The following is a 22587-nucleotide window of genomic DNA, read 5'->3' as shown; positions in this document are numbered from 1 at the left end:
GAGCTACAGGCACTTTAATGGGTATACTGGGGCTCAGAGATGCCGCGATTCTCGGGACTGCCAGAGGGAGTTCTGGTGTGAATGCTCCAACACTTCCAAGGATTTGTGACCCTGGAAGGAGGTCAGTGAAATTCCCATGAATAATGCCAACATAGAACTACAAACCCTGAGCGAGTACTAGTATAGGCTCAACTGGCAAAGAGGCAGTACAAACAGAGTTTGCCGGAAGAGTTGGAGAGAATGTGGGAGGTGACTAGGAGAGTGTATGGTTGGTTATAGCACTGTAGTTTTGAAGGTGGGCAAGAGGACCTGCCACTCCACTTTTCTGATGGCATACTTAGGTAAAGAGTAGTGATGAGAGAACATTGCAGAGTTTGCTTTGTTTGAACTTAGCAAAATGCATTAAAATCAAGCGTACCTGGGTGTTAGGAAAAGTCTGCCAACTATGCTGGACTGATTATTGTGGCCAAATAAGTAATATGAGCTGTAAGGCAGAAACACTGACCACTGTGCCACCATACCTCAAACATCAAAAGACAGAGGGAATGAATAAACAAAATATTCAAACAAAATATAACAAACTGCCACAAACTAGTAATAAGTAAATAAAATATAGATTATTGTGCTCACAAAGCATGGTGTGCTTCAGCAAAGCAGTCTTTATTGTTTTGCATGTATCTGTGCAGATGCTTTGTACTTTCTTCTTCCATCAAGAAGAAGAAACACCTTGTAAACAGTAACAAAACTTTTGTTTTCATTATTTCACAACATATCCTGTGTTTTCTGATGAGGGAAGAGGGAGCGAGAGGGCTCCTTTACGGCTTATTGGGGCTACAGCACATGGCTAAGTAAATATGCAAATTAGCCATGTGGAGGTGAGCTACCATTTCACCGAAATCAGTATTACATATCTGGTGGCTGTACAGGAATCCATCTAGTAATGTCCAATCGTACTTGCGTCCGTGGTCCATAGTTGGTGTCTGATCTTCTTTCTGCCCTAACACACCATGTATATTCCGAACGAAAACAATTTTGCTGCCAGTCATATATGGGTAAAGTATATATCAACATGGCCGGTCAGCAAAGGAAAGGTGGCGAAGTGAAGATGAGACCTGTTGGTTACAAACTATTTCTATATTTCAATCATTGAGGCCATTGGGCTCCTGAGAAGATTCAAAGTTTTAAAATGGGTTTTACTCCCTTGCCCTCGTCCATGCCTCACCACAATGTGGTCATGGGGGTCTAACAGGGAGTTCCTTGTAGTTAATGGCTTGTTTTTTGTCATGGGATGCAGTGTGAATTGCGTGTGAATGCTCTTAAGTAAAAGTGAAAGTACACTGAACGTTATACTTTTAGTTTATATTCTTAAAGCATTCACTCAAATACAGTAAAAAAAAGTATTCCTACCTTCTTACTAAACAACACTGACTGGTATTCTTTATCAACATCTTTGCTTATGAGCAAGGACTGTGTTAATGATGACAAAGTTGATGTTAATGTAATTTTAAAAGAAACTGAGAATGTACAGGCAGATAGCCATCTTGGACCTCTCAATTTCACATCCACGGCCTATCAGCCATCTATGATCTTGGTGAACTGAAAGGCAGAGGTGTTTTGCAGCCCAAGTTAAGAAGGGTTGGAGGACATTGGATATACATTTTTGGCAAATTACAGCAATAAAAGAATTGCAATACACTACATGATAAGTGGTGAGTAATAACCATACTGAATTTTACAGATCATCTGATTTCTGACTCGGGGTGGCGGCTCTTCAATAGTTGGCAACAATAAATAATTTAATGATAATAGCGATAATTCATTATATAATGCAAAAATGTCTTTATAAAACAGAAAAATAATACACACACATTTTAATTTTGTTTTGCACTGTACTTGTGCACATGTTGCAATGCGGCCCTGGGGAATGTTATTTTGTGCCACTGTATGCTGCAATACTGTGTATGGATGGTATGACAATAAAGCCACTTGACTTAATATGACTTTTTTATCCTTACCTTGAACTGTTTTTCTAGTCGTGTTTTTCCTGATGGTCCAGGAGTCAACAGGCCATTGACATAGGCATGTATGTGACTTGCAGCAACCTCTGTTTCCTTGCTGAGGGTAGCCTCAACTAGTGCATCATGAATAAAAACATATTGCTCCTGAAACAAAGAAAAGAAGAGGGAATATCATTTTGCATTCTTTTCACTTTCTTTAAAATAATTTATACTAGAAAAGTTAAGGTACACTTGAAAGAGTAGGAAGATTGAATTGTCATCTTAAGCTTTTACTTGCGATTTAATATATTTTTTCGAATGGACCCTTGTATTATGATCTAATATTTTGAAAGCTACTATTTTTCAAAATTTTATAATTATAAATTCTTGGTACAATTTTATTTTTGAAGTTTTAGATTTGTATCTACTCACATTAGGAGAGCACATTGAAACAAAATGTAGGGTTGCAAAAGATGAAAGTAAAATCAAAATAATTGAAAAGTATAAAATAATTTCCAACTAAATTTATTACATGGTGTCTGATTTAAACAATAAAAGACAAATACTTAAGGGAAGTGTTGATTAAATGATTTTATAGTGACTGAGTATATTGCTTTAAACATGTTTAGATAAGCAAAATCATTTTTCAAAACCAAACTGATATTTTAAGCACGTAAGTTGTAAAAAAAAAAAAAAAAAAATGGTTGATCATGTCTGTATTTGGAACTGTAAGTTGTGAGACAGAAGAGATTTATATGCACTATAAATTAATCTTTGATGATAAATCTTTTCCCTATGTAAGGTCTAACAACATGTTATAAAGACTTACAAGAAAGTTACAAAAGAAGACAAGTCAGACTATAGATTCCTACAAAAATACTGAGTATCCCTTGGTGCTCAGTGTAGTACATTGTACGTAAATGGATATAAATATGAAGCCATCATTACTTGTCAAGTTCTGACCATCCACCTAAACAACAACTGCCTTTCATGGGACAGACACCTGCAGCCACCTGTGACTTCAAATGAGTTACTGAACTCAGTGGCTGCAATTAAACATCATGTTCAAGGAAGAACAATAACCAAGGCATTCCACAAGATGGTGTTTATATAAGAATGGCAGGGTCTCAAACACAAAATAAAAAATAATAACTTTGAGGGGAAGAGTGATGGATAGAGAATAGAAGCTCTTTTCTTTGTTTATTATTTCCAATGGGAGTCACAAGATGGCACTGATGAAGACCTATTTAACATGATGGTAAATAATAAATAAACAAAAAGATAAATCATTAGAATATTGACATCAATAACAATACAAAAAAGGACAAAATTACTTAAGCCTGGACACCAGGTAGACCTCTAGGCAAAAAAAAATCCTTAGTTGTAAAATGTCACCTACTGTACTGTATACTGCAGATATGTGGCAAAAAAAGTCATTGGATGAGACAAAAGGCTTAAGTCGTATATTTGGGTGCTGTCCATGTGCAGATATACACACTGAATCAAAAAAATAAACAGTGCAGGTAAAGTATGGGAATAGAATCATAGTATGGTATAGGTTTTTAGCAGGGATTGGCAAACTTGTCAAAATTAGCTGACAGAAGAAAGGGTACAATGCAGTGAAATAAACACTTAATAATAATTGCAAACCCCAAGTTAGAAAACTGAATCTAGCAAAGATGTTTGTGCTTTACTTGGGTGTTGATTCAAAGCATACTTAAAAAGAAGAAAACTGATGTCCTTGAGTATCCTAAAAAGAGTCCTGACATGAATTCTTTCAAAAATCTATGTCAAAATTGAGTGCCACTACCATTCTTGAAAAATCAGACATAGTTAAATCAATTTTATAGAAAAAAATAAAAAATATTGTTCAATCATGATGCACAAATGTAACAGTGGAGTTTCTGCAAAAGATTATCAACTGACTCTTCTAGCTGCCAAAGATGATTCAATAAAGTGCTGAAACTAGTAGGGGATAAATAGAGACCTTTTTAAGGCAGGTGTCAACAAAAGACAAGTTAGAGATCAGATGTCATCAAAAAACAACACTGTGGGGCTTACAGCTAAACATTGGGAAAAGTCTCCTAGAATGTATTATTTAATTTATTCACTATATGGTAGCAATGACCTCAAGATAAACGTAGTTGTGTGCACCTCACCCATTCATTTTTTAAAGCACATCATCAAACACTGGCAGTCACTCTCATGAAAAAAGAAAAACAAAACCCTTTGCAGAAGATGTTTTGTGTATCGTTGAAGACTCGGATTCTATACTGTCAGATGACTGCTACTGAAAAACAGCATCAGCACTGCAACACATATTTCGAGCAGTTTCACTTATTAATGCATGAAATTGATTTATTTGATGATATCATACTCTACAAAATTATTATGTATTGAGTGTTTATACATTTTGAATAGTACTTTTTCCATAATTTAAATAATAAAGAAGAATTTTGACATTTTTCACAAAAAGTTTTTTATGCCTAATTTAGACCAACAGCCATGGCAAAATAAAAGGCCACAAAAAAGTTAAACTAAGATGCTGACATTATAAAGGAGGGGACTTTATGGTTTAAGACACACAATTTTACAATTTTAAAAACAGATTTAAAAACTTGGTTACCTTAGAAGCAGAATCACCAATTAATGGCTACAGGCCAGATCTAGTTGGCTGCAAGTTTTCTCTAGCTCCAAACCATTCCCCATTAATGCTTTTTTCAGTTCAATTGATATTATTATATAATTATTATATTATTAAAATATTAAAGTAAATATAAGGAATCTATAAAATCAGGCACATGCATAAAGTTTGAAAGAAGAAGATGCTCAATATAGGTGAAAATAACATGCAAGCCACAAGAGAGAATTCATAATGAAATTAAATAATTAATTCTATGTTTGCCATTTCAGTTATATAGCACTTGAATTTTAGCATGAGATTGCAGCTATTGTGCTTAAAATTAAGAAATCCCAGATGGTTTAATTTAAAAACGTTAAAATCATAGGGTTCTTACAAGGCAAAAAAAAAAAAAATTTGCTATGCTGATCTCATTCTGAATTACTTTGAAAATAAAAATGCATGATTTGTGTTTGTCTGAATAGCATTTTTATGAAAGCTTATTAGATGTCAGTTGTCATCTCTTTAATTTGAGTTACATGTTTGAATAAGAACGTTACAAATGAAAGCAAAATCAAGTTCTTTTTAACGTAGCACCATACATAGCCTGGATAAAGAAATTGAGGGCTTGCATTCATCTGAATGTAATGGCCATAGTGACACTTGTCTGTTCTCTAACTATCATATGTGTACATGTGAGTTGTGTACAAAACATATTAAATGAACTGTTCTATATGTTCATTCATTTACAAAATGTTTTTAGTGTTTCAAAACATCACAATTGGCCAAATATTCACGTGGCTGAGCTTATAATGCTTTGACGCAAAAGGGAGACCACTCTGATGATACAGTATGATCTTAAATGCATTGATGGAAGTGTATAATTGTCATGATGCATAGTTAGCTGAACTGCTAAAACAACATACTTACTAGGCAACTGCCAGATTTGTATTTTTTGTTCAGTTTTTGAAGTAATTTTCATTAGGATAACAACTAAAATGTAATGAACACAGTGAAAGTACATGCTACACATATTTGATTAGTATGGGAGAGAATGGGATGTCACTTCCAGTTATGGGTAATTACTGCTGGCATTGTCAATCCAGTTCAGTGACTTATTCTGGGTTGGTATACAGGCTAAATAAAGACAACGTAAGATTACTTATGTAAGGCAGCTTGAAAATGACACAACCAATGCCATTTTACAGAAATTCTAAAACAATAGATTCATCATTAATTGATAAGTTTGATTTTATATATATAAAAAGACAAAGATTTTGAAAATGAAAGCATTAAGACCCTTTTTACCAAGCGCCTCAGAATTACTCTTTAGAATTGCACTAAAAGTCACACTAGGTCAAGAATTTGTTCTACCTCAGTGTTGGGCATAAAAAGTATTTATGAAGCGTTCTAGTCCTACTCTTACTGAGGAAGAAGAATTTGCATCTGAGAATGAATGATGTCACGATTTTTTGACAATCCTTGCCATAAATTGACACTTATAATGACTGATGATGAGCAAACTCCACGGTGTCTGATTTGCCTCGTTCAGAGAAATCACTGAAGTGTTCATATATATCGCCGAACTTGCCAAATGCATTTAAGTCATTGGGGAAAGAATAACTGAACTAGATTTGACTGGATTATAATGGTGCAATCATTTTTAAATGAGGGCTAGGGAAATGTCTGTCAACTATACTAGACTCATTATTTTGGCCAGAAAGGGGACCTGAGCCAACCACTGTACCATACTGCCTCTATGAGAGCAAAGAAGAAAGATTAGAAAGTTAAGACAGCAGATTTAACAAGGAAACAGAAATTCAGCATCACCTTCCCCCAACCTACTTTCCAGAAAGTGTCTGAACTGTTATGGTCACTGGATCAGTCACTTCATTTGATAACAAAGATGCAAATCAGAGCTGGACTGACATATTTGCAGAGACCCCTTTTCAGACTACTTGAGACAGATTAGATTAGATGTATTGATCCCATCAGAAACATCAAAAACAAGGATTACAGATTCAAGGGTGAAATAATACAGCCAATCAATCAAGAACATTGGGTGGAAGCACTGCATTGTTCAATAGCAATGGGCTGAAAAGACCCCATGTGGCTAAATGTGCTCCAGGAGATTGCCTCCTGCAAGAGATGGACGGGATTTTTCATGATGGCACCAAATTTTGCCACCATTGTTTTTTCAACAGCAGCTTTCAGTGTGTCCAGGGTTCACCTTGAAATGGAGAAAGGTTTCCTGATACGTTTTTCAGGTATTGTGCTTCTTTTGAGCACAGGTTGCTTTTCTAGGAGACTGCAATATAGAACAATACATTGGCCACTATGGACTGGTAGTTTATTTTTCAGCAGCTTGTTGCACACATTAGAAGACTCGAGTCTCCTTAGCAAGTACAGTCAGCTCTGGCCCTTTATGTACAGAGCCATTGTACTGTCACACAAGTCCAGTTTATTGTTTATAAGAACCTCCAGGTACTTGTAGCTCTGTACCACTTCCACATCTTCCCCTGAATATTAACTGGTCTCAGAAGCTTCTTGGCAAGCTGTAAGTTCAACACCAGTGCCACATAGTCAGTGCCAAGTTTGATAAAAGAGTTATAATTCGACGAATGATAACTGTATTTGATAAAATAATTCACCCATGAGCAGACACTGATTTTATAACTGGTTTTTACTTTGGTCTAATCAAGAGAGGTTATACCTTCCTTCAAACACTAGCTGCACTCCTATCTCCTGTGGGTAAATCTGTCAGCACTCTCCAAAATGACCTCTTGCACCCTCTGAAACCTTAAAGTTAATGGGCCATTCTTACTTTGAGCAGCTAAAAACTGAGATCATCTCTGCCAAACCAAGGTCTGTAGCAATAAGTGAGGTCAGCTTGAGAAGACTGCAAAACAGCTATTGTTTCAAGAAGTAAACTTCAGCATCTAAACTCTTGTGCCAGAAAGAGTGATGCTTTTCTCTATGAAGTTGCAGTCAACAAAGCAAAGGACCTAACTGAGGAAAGACGGAAAGAGGAAGGGTGCAAACCAATGGAAGAAGAATCCTCCACTTGAACTCAGAACAGCAACAACTCCACACAACACCAGGCACTGTCCTTAAATGCTTGGCATCTTAAAACTGTTATCTGTGCTAAGATAAGACTCTAAATAGCCACTTCTGTGTTGTATATTTATCTTGTCTCTTCTGTCTTGCATCCTGCCTTTTATATTGATATTAATTCAGTTCCCTATCTCCATGACTTAAGAATCCTACGTTGATTGAAAAAATAGAAATGTCACATAATATTTTGTTTAAATTATTGGTGAACCTTTATACTGGATTTAATAATTTAAATGCATTTGCCCAGTAATTGCCTATGTGAGCTCATTCACTGTCTGTCTCACATTCAGCAAGTGCATATGGCTGGTAGACTTATCTGGGCACAGATAATTTTGACAGTACGCAATAAGGGTGAAATATCTGAATGTTGTCATCCTGTTGCTAGCAGGCAGTGTACCTGATTCTCAGCCTGGATACTGTCACTGTGAAATTTGCATATTCTCCCCATGTCCATGTATGATTTCTTTAATTCCTCTGATTTCCTCCAGCATGCAAAAAATAAGCGTTTTGGGTTACCTGGTGTCTGTACTTAGAATTGGGGTGAGTGAATGTGGGAGTCTGTTTCTGTGGGCTCTGCATGTACTTTCAGCAAAAAAACACCACCAGGAGGCTGGCTTAACCCAGTAAAGTCTAATACTTTCTAAATGACTTTCTGGTATTTAGGAGGATCTTAGGAGATGTGTAATGGAGTCAATTTTTAAAATTTCGTTTCATGCTTTCTGTCTTGCCAAAGGGTGATACATGCTCAAAGAAGCAGACCCAATTTGAATAACAGAGATTTTCAGAAGATGCATCTACAGTAGGGAAGTGTTGGAAGTTGTCTGTTATTATGCAACATTTAGCTGATGGTTTTAGCCAAAGCAACTTAGAAGACTACAATACATTGCAACAGATTATAGATATTTACTACAGGTGAAGGACAAGCAGGCAAAAATGTTTTGCTGAGTGTCACAAAGTGAGGCAGAGGTGGGAATTCCATTAAACAAATCACAGTGGGAGAGGCAATGGTGGCCTTTGGATAACAATGTAAGGGAAACAGTGAGATCCTGTTAGATATCAAGAAGTGACAAGTCAGAAGGTCAGATAGTCCACAACAGTCCTGGTATTAAGGTTTTAAAGCCTTTTGTACCTGTGTCTTTATCATTAAATTCAGCATGCAACATCTTTAATATGCTCAGCAACTGTTCTTGTAGAAAGTCATTTTGATTGTTCATTTGAACATAGTTGCTACCTGTCTTGTTTGTTCTTGTAATTTCCAATCTTATCATCTTGTGTGTTCCCTCTCGTGTTCTTGTAATTTCTAATCTTATCATCTTGTGTGTTCTCTCTATATGACATTTTTCCAGTTTCAGGGCTGTGATTTGCCTTTTTTCTTGTAAAAATATTCTTGTCTATCTATGAACTGAATATTACCTACCTCAGCTAAATTAGATTTATTGTATCTGTCTTTCAAAAGTTCTTGTGATTGAGGCAGAAAACCATGGAACTGCCAGAGAACACTGTGGACAGGTAGTCATAGGGTTTTAATAGAAATCCATTGACTGTAGTCTTCTCTGAACTAAACTGTGAGAGGGTTACAAATAGTTATCTAAACTGAATAATTTCAGAAGTATAGGCCTATGGCTCATTGGTAGGGGAGAAGAATGTCCACAGAAAAGTGGGAGAGAGAAAGAATAAGTTACTTAAAAAATAAGATCAGATTCTGTAATATATCAGTCAGGCCAGGAAAAGCACAATCAAATATTTCTGTATAATTTTTACCTCTATCTTTTCTTTTATTTTTGCATCTCTATCAGCTTTATGGATTCTGCTTTGGGCTTACAAACAAAGTCAAAATTTGCCTTCAACCAGACAAAATTGTTAAAAAAAAGATTGAATGGAAGGCTAGATTTTATTTTCGTCATCTCTTACCTCTGTTTGGACTAAGTAATTTCTTTGCGTTCGAATGTGCTTCAGAAATCCAAGAACATTTACAGTGCCTTGGCTTTTTATTTGTTTCATCATGCTGTCCAGTACAATATACGTGCCAGTTCTGCCAACACCAGCACTGCAAAAAAAAAACAATTTCATATATTTATTTATATACTGAATATACTAAAGAATCATATTTACAGAGTATAATACAGATTTCAGCTACTACAAAGAATAGCTCCAATCTACATGTATTCAAATTTTTTGTACAGGTTATATATTTGTAATATTTTCTTGATGTTTTTCAATATTTAGTATTGCTTAAATAAAATAAAAAATAGAACCATTCATTTAAGGTAGTTTTGCATGACTAAAATAACTTAAGAAAAACAAAATAAATAAATAAATACATACATACATACATACTGTACATACATACATAAATGTATTAACCAGATAACAGACAGTTTAATAGTTCTAACAGTATGATAAAAATCAAGAAAACCCTTCCTCTTTAAATGAATGAAATGAATATAATAAAAATATAATAAACAAAAAAACAATATTTACTGAAAAAACATGAACTAATAAACTGTTCTAAAAGTCCAGGAAGATGTTAGGGCATTTTTTGCATTTAAGAAGGTAAAGGCTGTGCCAAGATATTAGCACAAATATCCTCCCCACCCCTAAACCTAAATAAATGGAGGATTGGACAATTGAAGGAAGAAAAGGAAATCTGGTAAGATTTGTAGTAAATATGATGAACCTCTCCCCAACATTGTTACTGTCAATGCTTGCAGTACATAGAGAGATGTTCAATTGACAAGTGATAATGCCATGAGAAGCAGCAAAGTCTGAACCTACAGCAAATTGTCTTTAGTTTGAGCTTGACTACAAAGGTCCATCCTAACAGCAGTAAAATGAGATGGACTTTCTAGTTTCCCTAAAGCTTTAGATAACTGGAAACTATGTGACCCGATTCATTGCAGTATAAACAAAGACCTAGTGCTGTCTTTCCTGAAACCGAGCAACGTTCTATCCACCTCCATTGACTTGAGGGTGGGGGAGCTGTAATGTACTGAGGCAGGGCAGTAGCAACTGAGGGAGCAGGGAAGGACTTTTTAGATGAATGAAACTTGAAAGGTCTAAAACTTCTCTTTTCACATCTGTGCTCCTCTCCTATGGACACAATCTTTTGAGCCAAGCTAATTACTTAATCTAGAGTGTCACCTCAACGAGATGAGTGATTTAATTTACCATGTTCACCATCTCGGGGCTGTTCATGAAGAATGGTAACATCATCCATACAGTAATTGGTTTGACAGGGATCTAGCTCCTTTTAGTATAGGCAAAGATATATTTACTTTAACCACAGCAGCCCCTCAGAAAAACTGATGTATACATAAATTTTATTTCTTTTTACTGGACTTTAAATTACTGGTATCTTGGTTGGTTCCTGCCTTATGCACAAATCTCCATGGGGAGTCTGAATACATCGACTTTACATTCAATAAATTGTATTTGTTTTATTCTCTCAAGCTACATTAGGCTGCAGAATGTTTTACAGGTGACTAAGGAGGGCATTCACATGAAACTTCACTGGAAAAATATTTCCCAAATCTCATATAGTACAGTATGTGAATCAGAACAATAATTTAGGAACTCCACTAAGACTCTGTAATTGACTTTTACAATAAATTAATTTAGGAAAGGAAGCCACATACCTCTATCCTCTAGGTTGCTTACAGTATGTGGAATCAACATTTACTCCCCACTCTTAACTTTAACATTCCTTCACTGAATGGCTATTACTCTATACTGTATTAAACTAACAAAAAACTTACAGAAAGCTCTCACTGGCTGCTCAAGCCCCACACATGCAATTTTTAACCAAGGCCAGAATAAATACTCTGTCAGGATAGCATTGTATAAGAAAGCCCAACACTGCTTTTTTTAGTAGAGATCAAAATCACTTTTTAACAATACTATAACACTATAAGTAAACAATAAAGCAAGCAAAGACAAATATTTCCAGCAAACAAAAACTACAGCACATTACAACCTCTATCTTTGCTCATCAACAAAGTTACATTTTCATGTTTTCTTTGTCTCCAAAATCATAATGCTCAGTCTTTCTTAATGCAATGTCAATTTTATTACAATATATCATTGAGGTCTTCATAAAATAATAAAGCAAACACAAGGTGTGCTCAGTTTTAATGTAAGAATGGTGATGGTACTGTTAGCTTTATATTACACAATACTTGTAAGAAAAAACTCACCAGCAATTATTCTATGTGATTTTCAGTACTGTGTAAAATAGTCATTTGCTTGATTTTGATTTTTTTTTTGTATTCGCATGTCACTGCTGAGTAACTTTTGAGACAGATGCCTGATTCAATTTCAAAGATCATCAGCTCTCCCTGAACTCTGAGGTAGCTGAAGATGTTTGAAAGAAAGCAATTATCGAAATAACAGCAAGTTGTTGCTTCCTGAGCTTTCTTATATTTATGTTGATCTCTCCTTTCGTACTTGAAACATTACTCTGGTTAAAAAGTACCTGTATATCTGTTCCCTTAACTGCTGTTTTTCAATGCCTTTGAGAAGATGTTTTCAGAAAGGTGTATAATTTTATAACTGGCATGGAGTGACATTGTACAAAGTTAGCTGGTATATGTGTGAATAGGGCATTACAGACAGTGTCTTACACCTTCATTGTCAAATGTTAATGAAGTGGGCTCTCCAACCACCAAAGCTTGCAATGCTGTCTAATGTACAGTATGTCATTCAGTTTCCGCTGTAAAGAAATCTCTTGTTCCTGACCTGTTGAGGAGCTGATAATCATTATATTTTAAGAATCACTGTTACACGTGAGGCAGTTTTTATTTTCGTTTTCCTTCTGAAGAAAAAAACATTATATTATATTAATGATCTTATTATATAAGGTCTCAATAAATTACATGTGTGTTTGTGCTAACGGCAATAAAACATCTTTTTCTGTGAAAAGACTAAATAGGTGATAATTTCCTTTTTTAGATTGATATCCAATTAGATATAACATGCAGAATTAACAGATTTTACTCAAGATGGGGAGAATTATGGACATATTAAAGACATAAAATACTGAGATTTTTTTATAGTATAACTGAAGAGATTTCTTTTTATTGATGATCGCAAGTCATGGGAGACTAATAAAAAAACAGGAATGAAATACAGGTATTTAGGATTTAAGTTATAATAAATCTGGAAAGTTAATCTGTTGTTCTAATCAGACTTGCTTTAGAACAAGAAAAAAAGGATTAACATTTCAGTTTTGCTGTTCAAGGTAGCATTTTTTAACAGGATATACAGTCAGGTCCATAAGTATTTGGGCAGTGACACAATTTTCATAATTTTGGCCCTGTACAATGGATTTGAAATGAAGCAATCATTATGTGACTGAAGCGTTGACTTTTAGTTTTAATGTAAGGGGTTTACCAAAAATATCATATGATCTGTTTAGAAAAGACAGGCATTTATATACATGATCCCCCTATTTTCAGGGGTTCAAAAGTATTTAGACAAACTAACATAATCATAAATGTAATGATCATTTTCAATATTTGGTTGAAAATCCTTTACAATCAATGACTGCTTTAAGTCTGGAACCCATGACCATCTCCAAATGCTGAATTTCCACCCTACTGACAACTTGCCAGGCCTTTTACAGCTGTCTTCGGTTGCTGCTTTTTTTGCTGGACTTTAGTTTTGTCTTCAGCAAGTGAAATGCATGTCCAGTTGGGTTGAGGTCATTTGTTTGCAGTATGTTCTGGCTCATTGACCATCTGTACTGTGAAGCATTGTCTTATCAGCTTTGCAGCATTTAGTTGAATTTGAGAAGATATAAAGCTCTCTACACTTCAGAATTCATGCTGGTACTTCTGCCAGCAATCATATCATCAATAGTGACTGACTTCCATTCGCAGCCATGCATGCGCAATCAAGCAGCATAATAGTGCACTAATAAATAGTAATAGCATAGTTAATAAAAAGTTCATCCATCCATCTATCCAAAAATGCTGAACAGGGTGGTAAGGGAGACTGGAGCCTATCCCAGCAAGCTCACGGCACAAGGAAGGAACAATCCATGGTCAGGGCACCCATCTATCACAGGATGAACAGACAGAGACAAACACACACACAAAGAGTAGGATTAATTTAGTATTGCAAATCCACCTAACTTGCATTGAATGTGGGAGGAAACCAGAGCACCCTGAGGAAACCCACATGGACATTGATCCCGACCTCCTTGTTGAGAGGCATCAGTCCTACCACTGCTGCACTGTGTACCCCTTTACAATGTTTACCGACTGTTAATACAGTAGCTACTTTATAATGAATCCCTAACCTGATATGTGATGTAAAAACACAACGGTAACCACTGCAGTGTTAGGTAGCCATTACAATGTGCAGTCTAAATTTTAACAATTCAGATTAAAAGGGCAACAACCTTGAATCTTTTAAAATATACTAAAAAGGAGATACAAATTAAATTAATAATTTCTTGCACACGAAATTTTATTTCAACATATTTTGTGAAATGTATGTCTACTGTAAAGAAAAACAGCAAAGGTAGAGGAAATAATAGCTAGGCATTTGTAGGTTCCATGTGAGTAAAATAGAAATTAGTTTTAAACATGCATCAAGCTGTGAATTTTAAATGAGATATTCATAGCTCTTTGTTTCATTTCGCATAGCTGCTTGCTACTCATACAGAGGGCATTACAAAGGGCATAGGGCATAGAAGCAGTCAATCTAACTTGCACATCTCTGGGGTTTCAGTATAAGAAGAGTATGCACAAATTGCACACTGAGAGGATATCGAATAATTTTACAAATGAACAGGTAAATTCACAGATTTGTACATTACATTACTCTTTGTTAACCTTCACATGGGATGAAGTGGCAGATCCTATGGACTAAAGATTCAGGTATTTTTGTTTATATTGTCTGCTGTCATTGATTTATGACTCAAACACCCATTTACACCATTACCAGCATTGTAAAGACAGGATGTTACTAGCCATGGACAGCCAGGTGCCTTTTCTCGTTTCCTACCATGTGTGCTCTCCAAACTCCAACCTAACAGCAACATACTCTGCAAGAATGCTATTCATGAAAATATTTCATTGGTCAAACCATTCTTCTGCGTTCTGGTAATAATATTTACAGGGGTTTTGGAATGCAGCATGAATTTTAGATCTCCTAGCAGCCAAAAGAGAAAAATGATAGAATGCTAACAAATTTATTTGCCAAAATGAAAACAAGGCAAATGGTGTAAATTTATTCTGTTACTCTATAACCAATATCAGAAACAAAATCAGTTCGGTCTGAATAAAAAAACATTTGATTTAGTTAGTTGAGGGATTAATTTATTACCTTAAAAACAAAGCCAAATCATTATCTTAAAAAATTTTAGGTACTTGAAAAAACTATTTTGAAAAGGAAGATTCAGGAAACAGGAAGTGTCATAAAATGTGTACATTTATACTGTTCCCGTTTTTCTTATCAAACTTTTATTTTGTCTTCTGACCATAGTGTCATTTGTACAATGGCCAATAGTGTACTCTATACTTGTAACATAACATTCATGTTAAGATGATAACATATGAGTTGGGAATTCCCCATTGTCAACCTCAAGGTTTTCCAATATGGTTCTGTTAAATGAAAATCCACCTTGTTTTACTAGTGCAGATGTGCCACACAAATGGAAATTTAATATCCTATTTACCATCGAAATCTTACATTACTTTCCAGTTATTATTGTTTATTTTAGTCACCAGTTGATAGGAACATGAATTACGGTTAGGTTTCTGAACTCTTTTAGGACAACGGAACGATATGCTGAAGCACAATTGCCGCATCTGTGGAGGACTGCTTGTCTGTCGCCAAGGCAACTGCAGGTTCACAGTGCAGCAGCACAGCGCCTCAGAAACAACTATGATTCGATCGAGATCACGCTATAAGCACCTGTCACCGATGGGTTATGCAAGGGACATTGTAAATGCAGGGAACAGTATAACTTGAACACTGAATTGGCCCCGACTATGCCCGTTTGCTGTGTCTGTGTATAGGAGAGTGGTAGCTCCCGCTGCAATAAATAACCCTGCTTTTTCTGTTTCGAGTTGAATAAAGTTGTTTTGTTAAAGTACCGAGACTTAGCGTTGTGTTTTGGGGAGCAAAACAGTGACTTACATGTCACAGTATTAAGTGATAAAGAAAAATATAAATTCAAGTTAAAACATCCAATCTTAGAGTCCTCAAACAAGATAGGTTCTGAAAATCTTAATTACATTAAGATTGACCATGGATATCAGTTTTAATGCAAAAATTGTGCTTTATGTGTACTGTTTAGAAAGACAAGGAAAAACATATATTGGATATGTCAAAAACTAAGAAACTGGTCAAATGAAGCTCTCATAAAAGTTCCTTAAAAATCAATTCACTGAAGCAAAAAATACATGCATATGCTCATCTACAGCATATTTTTGTGCCACACTTGGTAGACTCCGATCAGAAGAACACCATCATGAACCTTGGTGTTGAGCTGTAAAATAATTAGCATTTCAGAAACATTTTTTGAGAAATATTGGAAAAATAAACACACACAGCATACTATTCTGACATGCAATGAAGATATTCAACTAATATAAATACCTGCAGTGAACTACAACAGGTCCCATGTCATCTGATCTGGCGGCAGAAGACTTCCTCACAAAGGTCAAAACAGGCAGCGTGTATTCTGGGACACCCATGTCAGGCCACTGCGTGTAGTGAAACTGAACAACTGTCCGTTCATTTTGTCTGCCTTTTTGTGATCCCTATGGATGAAAAAATAGTGAATATAATTAATTGGCTTTTGTTTGACTGGAAACTCTGTATTTGGCACATCACACATTAGTAAGTAAACAGAATAAAGTATTACATTGCTACATCACATAGGTCTGCAGGGCAAATGGATGGAACCCAAATCCCAAGCATAGTAGGAAGCTGTTCAAGCATAACACGTTTATGAACAAAGAATGATTTAAACAAAAAGCTTTTAAAAATTGACTTTCTCATTTATATTACTTGTAATAGCAATGAGTGCATCAACTGAATATTCTCATTAACGCACAGTACATATAATTTACCAATCAGTATTTTTTCTTTATCGTTATTGTGTTGCATATCATTACTAGAGTGAATGTAACAACATTCCTAGAGTGTAAATTTTAGACACCAGTCTTTTTGTGAACTCCTGGGACCTCATGCATAACGCCGTGCGTAGAATTCGCACTATATCATGACGTAAGCACAAAAGCTGAAATGTGCTTACGCATAGAAAATTCCAGATGCAGGAATCTGTGCGTACTCCAACTTCCGTGTTCTTCCGCTCCATAAATCCTGATCAGTGTGAAAACTAACGCACGTGCACGCACCTTCTGTCCTGCCCCATCTCCTCCCAGAATTACTCCTCTTTGAATATGCAAATCAATATAAATAGACCTTAAGCTCAGTGTTCTGTGAAAAGGCAATTGCAAAAGCAAGAGGGAAAATATAAGAATTTCAGCGAATACCAAGTGGAGGCAAAGAAAAACTTACATTTGTTGGTTTATACAGTGGTATAATCAACAAAAGGAAGTTGATCGAGTGACGCAGCATGTTGGAGAAACAAACTCAAGTTCACAAAGTTGCACAGTGCCCGACATAAAAAAGAAGTTGTCACATATCAAAGTCGCTGTGAAAAGGCGAGACGTAGCCCACCGTCTGAGAGTCATATGGAAGCTTATAAGGGTACTGTGAGAAAAAAAGGCACAGAGTAGGAAAAAAACACGAAATGTTAACTTCAATCTCGAAAGATCCACTTTAATCATGTACAGTGGTACCTCGGTATACGTCTGCTTTGGAATAAGTCCAACTTGGTATACATCCTGTTTGGACACAAAAAAGTTTGCTTGGTATACGACCTTTGTTTGTAATACGACTTGCGTGCTAGAACACCACGCCCTACCCTTGTCTACCTTTCTTGAGACAAAGCCACGACTGCCCACAAGCATAAGTGCGCCAGTTGCTAGCATTCAGTGAACAACCTGCGCTATAACTCTCTGTGAATTTTCACATGTGTGGTATAGCGGGTCCACAGCTCCTGTCAAAGGCTAGCTTTAAAATAAATAATCACAGCGCTCGCGGGTTGGTGAGAGGGCGTGGTGGTTATGTGGCTGAAGGTTCTCAGGGCAATTCGCGATGTGGGCGTTTCTCACTTAAGTGCACAGGTGAAAGATGATCTGCATTCATGATTGTTCCTGGGGCTGCTTATCTTGATAAATAGAAGCGCGAGTCGGCTAGAAGGGGAGGAAAAAGAAAGAAAAGGACGGGAGGTTGCGTGAGAGAGAGAGAGCAAGTGCGCGCGCGCATGAAGTAACTGAAGTAGGCAGAGTGAAAGTCAGCTGCAAGTAGGGCGACTCCCCTGTTGGGAAGCAGGTGGGCCGCCAGGTACAAAGGCACTGGGCTTCTTCTTGTTTTTTTTTCTTTTAAAAGAATGCTTCCTGCTCTATTTTAACCTTGTTATTTTTAAGAAGACGTTTTTCTATTGTTTTTAACCTCCACGTTTCACTTCTGATTTTATGGATTATTTATTGGAACTTTGGAGACTGGACTTTAATTTGAACACCTTGTTTTGTTGATTGTTTTAATAAAAGCACCTTCCACTTTTTCACTATCCCTTTGCTTTGTTGTTACCGATGTACTTAGCAGTGAGGCACATTACCGATGGTGTAGGGTTCAAGGGCTACCCGACAACAGATGGGAGCATACAGGAAACCCGCATTGTCACAACGTGATTTTGTGTTTTTTCACATAAATTTGAATTGATTGTTGAAAAGTATAAAGGTGGCATGCGTATCCGGGACATGGCTGTTGCATACTGTTTGCTGAGAACGACGGTATCTACGATTGTGAAAAACAAAGACGTTATTAAAAAGTAAAGTGAGGTTAAATTTTCATTTATTTCATCTAATTGCTTTTGTATTTATTTTAGTATTAAGCAGTGTTTAAATTATTTTATACAACCCCATCAATGTATAATATGCTAATAACAATAGGATTTTTTTCATTGGAATTGATTAATCATTTCCCCATTATTTCTTATGGGAAAAATTAGTTTGGTATACGTCCTGTTTGGTATAAGTCAAAGGATCTGGAACGGATTAAGGACGTATAACGAGGTACCACTGTAGTTTACTTTGTCATTAAAGTAGAACATAAACTTCATCTTAAAATCGTTTAATTTACTAGTTTCTCAAATCCCATCATAACTAAAGTAGCCTGTTAAATGCTTTGTTTTGTATTTGATCTTCAATGTGTTCTATGTGTGTGAATCACTACGTGCTTCCGCTTCTCTTTCTCCGACAGGACACAGAATCCATTACATTCGTGATATTACAGCTCTCTGAATAATTAAAATACTGAGATGTATACGTGATATCTTTTTCATGATGATAGGAGTTAAAGCACGTTATTAAACATTAAACAGGGGAACACGGTCTGTGATTGTGTGCGACCTTCAATGAAATTATTGTAGCAGTTCCTGTCCTTACTTTTCTTTCTCCAAATACCCAATCAACACACAATCAGTTCTGTAATAGACGTTAAGCCATCTGTGAGCTTACAACAACGATTCTTCAAAACTTTTAAGGAACATTGAAATATCTTCATAGTACGTACTTAATTATTCTATCCGTCTATCCTTCCAGTGTCGCGCCATCCTCAGCAAATATACAGTGCGAGGCAGGAACAATATGTGAACTTGCTAGCGCTGCGGCACTGTGTCCTCACATGTTTAATTATTAACAATACAGATTATTTAAATGAAGTTAAAGTTGTATCTGTATAATATAATCAACATATTTTGCTGCATTTCATCTTAAAAATGATATCGTCATCATATGTAAATACGTGCTTTATAAAGTGGCGCAGGTTGTGCAATATTATAACTGTAGTGCAAGTTTACAGTGGGGTGATTGTACTTATAAGTACAAAAAGTTCTAAAAGGAGCAATTGATTGAGTGCGTCTATAGTTCTTGGGATGAAACTGTTTCTGAACTGCGAAGTCCGTACAGGAAAGGCTTTGAAACATTTTGCCGTGGCTGAGGCAGAGTGAGCTTGATACTGTTTCCTGATAATTCTCTTTCCGATCAGCTGCCGCTGTGATTCCCCACTCAGATACAGTGATATAAATACTCACGAGTGGTGCAGTGAGAGTAATATGGAAAAAGATATACACTGTGGCAACCCTTAACGGGAGCAGCTGAAAGAAGGAAAAAAAATTTGCAGTGAGAGTTACAATGCTAAAGCAGTTATGGCATTTGGAATACTATGGCTATTCCCTGGACCATTACAGTCAACCCTCGTTTATCGCGGTTAATCCGTTCCAGACTCTGCCGCGATAAATGAATTTCCGCGAAGTAGGATTCTTTATTTATAAATCGAATATTTTCGCAGTTAGAGCAGAGAAAACCTGTTTACGACCTTCTAAATACAGTAATCCCTCCTCGATCGCGGGGGTTGCGTTCCAGACCCCCCCAGCGATAGGTGAAAATCCGTGAAGTAGAAACCATATGTTTGTATGGTTATTTTTATATATTTTAAGCCCTTATAAACTCTCCCACACTGTTAACATTATTAGAGCCCTCTAGACATGAAATAACACCCTTTAGTCAAACGTTTAAACTTTGCTTCATTACAAGACAGAGATGGCAGTTCTTTCTCACAATTAAAAGAATGCAAACATATCTTATCTTCAAAGGAGCACCGTGAAGAGCAGATAATGTCAGAGAGAGCGCTCGCTAAGAAAAGCAAACAATCAAAAAATCAATACATGTTTTTAAGTATACAGAAGCACCACGATAAAGCGGCATTTTGTAGAGGAGCGTCCTATCTTCTAGGCAAACAGCCACTGTGTAAACAGCCCCCTCTGCTCACACCCCCTCCGTCAGGCAGAGAGAGTGAGAGAGACATAGAGAAGCAAACAAAACAAGTGCCACACGGGAAGCATATCTTATAGCATTGAGGAGTTTTAGTTAATATGTAATACATGCTCTGATTGGGTAGCTTCTAAGCCATCCGCCAATAGTGTCCCTTGTATGAAATCAACTGCGCAATCAAACTGAGGAAGCATGTAACCTAAATTAAAAGACCCATTGTCCGCAGAAAGCGGCGAACCAGCGAAAAATCCGTGATATATATTTAGATGCACTTACATTTAAAATCCGCGATAGAGTGAAGCTGCGAAAGTCGAAGCGAGATATAGCGAGGGATTACTGTATATTGTTACAGGTTAATTACAATCAGATGCATTACACTAATAAACAATATGCAGTTAGTTTCAGTGTATTTATAAAGCCGCGTCAGGAAAATAAAGAGTAACCACACAGGAACAGTAGCACTGCTTTGATGCTGGGTGCCAGCATTTTGCAAAACCAAGTGGAGAACTTGCGTACGACAGGGTATGGGGTACCGTGGAAAAGTGCGTGGCTTTACGCCAAGTGTAGGTTTTATACATTGCGATTTGAACGTGGAAACGTTCTTACGCAACATTTCTGTGCGTACGCACCGTTTATACATGAGGCCCCTGGTCTTAGCCATCTTAAAACTTTGTTTATATTTGGAAAACATCATTATTCAAGGTGACTTAAGCATCAAGAAATATTAATATTATTTATACTGTATAAACATGCATTTATGTTACAGGTGTAAAACAGGCAGGTTAAGTGACTTGATCAGACTCACATTGGGACTAAATAGGCAGCACTGTGGTTTAAAATCCAGTTCTCAACATGGCAATAGCTTTGTTTTTACAATCAAATGATTCTAATCTAAAAAGGTTATTGCCTGTAAAAAGCTAATTAAACTGAAACACTGATTTCAGCATTACATTTTTTTTTCCAACCAGGCCAAAGTGACCACCCAGGTTGTCTGAATCTCTTTCCCAGACTAAGCGGTTAGAGGCAGTTTTGACCTGGGTGGCTTATTGTTCGGGCTGTGATTCTAGACCTCTGGTCCTAAGCACTTGCTGATGAGACTTTAACAGGTCTGGGTGACTGTGACCCTGTAGTTCACATCCAGGATCCTACTTTAACCCATTCATGAAACCCCAAGGATTGTACCAGATTTGCCTCTTGGGCTCAAAGATTTAAGTAAAATACTTATGCAATTTTAAAATTATACATAATATAATATAAATAACATGTTTTTAATTTGATTAACACCTTTCAATTATATTCGTATATTTTCTTACTCTAGCTTCAATTACAATTAATGAAAGATTTCAGGTTTGTTGTATAATTTCTTATAAAAGCATACATATAAATATTATTTTACTTACCATTTCAGACCAGGATATTTCAGTAATAGTTTTTAAAAACTTCATTAATTAAATATATATAAAAAATCAAATCAAATAAAAAAAAATGCAACCCACAACCTACTATGAGTTAGATATCCATATGCTAACTTTAGTGTTTCACATTTCTTGTTAGAAGAATATTTATTTATATAGCACATTTTTATACAAAAAGTACTGTTCAAAGTGCTAGACAAGAAAAAGGAGAAAAAGTTACAATTATAAAGAAAACAGCTGAATGAATGAATGAAAATAAATAAAGACAAATGATGAAATAAAAAATGAACTTACTAATGACATTAAGTATAACTTAAAGTGCTATTACATACACACAGAGTCTGATGCTATGGTAGGATGGTCTGGAAGGATAGGAGAGCAAAAACTCCCAGGCATTCTACAGTAAAATAAATTTTACAAATAGATGTTATGGGAGTATAGCTTAAATATACATTATGTTCACCTACTGTAGAAGGTCCAAATAATTTACCCAACCAACAGAACTACTGCTATAGTAATAGTTTGTG

At 36.1% G+C, this 22587-nt stretch overlaps 1 protein-coding gene across 4 annotated transcripts in view; it reads right to left on the bottom strand.

The window, feature by feature from the left end:
- The window catches only part of ptprz1a (protein tyrosine phosphatase receptor type Z1a), a 305504-nt gene that overhangs the window by 12868 nt on the left and 270049 nt on the right, over nucleotides 1-22587 (bottom strand). For all 4 annotated transcript variants that reach the window (XM_039761121.1, XM_039761122.1, XM_039761123.1 and 1 more), the window contains 3 exons: nucleotides 16339-16502; nucleotides 9643-9778; nucleotides 2016-2162 (listed from right to left, as the gene is read on the bottom strand). In XM_039761121.1, coding sequence (XP_039617055.1) covers nucleotides 2016-2162; nucleotides 9643-9778; nucleotides 16339-16502 — 447 coding nt within the window. The remainder of the gene's footprint in view (nucleotides 1-2015; nucleotides 2163-9642; nucleotides 9779-16338; nucleotides 16503-22587) is intronic.

Source organism: Polypterus senegalus, chromosome 8 (assembly GCF_016835505.1).
Source record: "Polypterus senegalus isolate Bchr_013 chromosome 8, ASM1683550v1, whole genome shotgun sequence".
Lineage (NCBI taxonomy): Eukaryota > Metazoa > Chordata > Cladistia > Polypteriformes > Polypteridae > Polypterus > Polypterus senegalus.
Note: the sequence above shows the minus strand (reverse complement) of the source record. Positions and strands in the feature narration are given on the sequence as shown.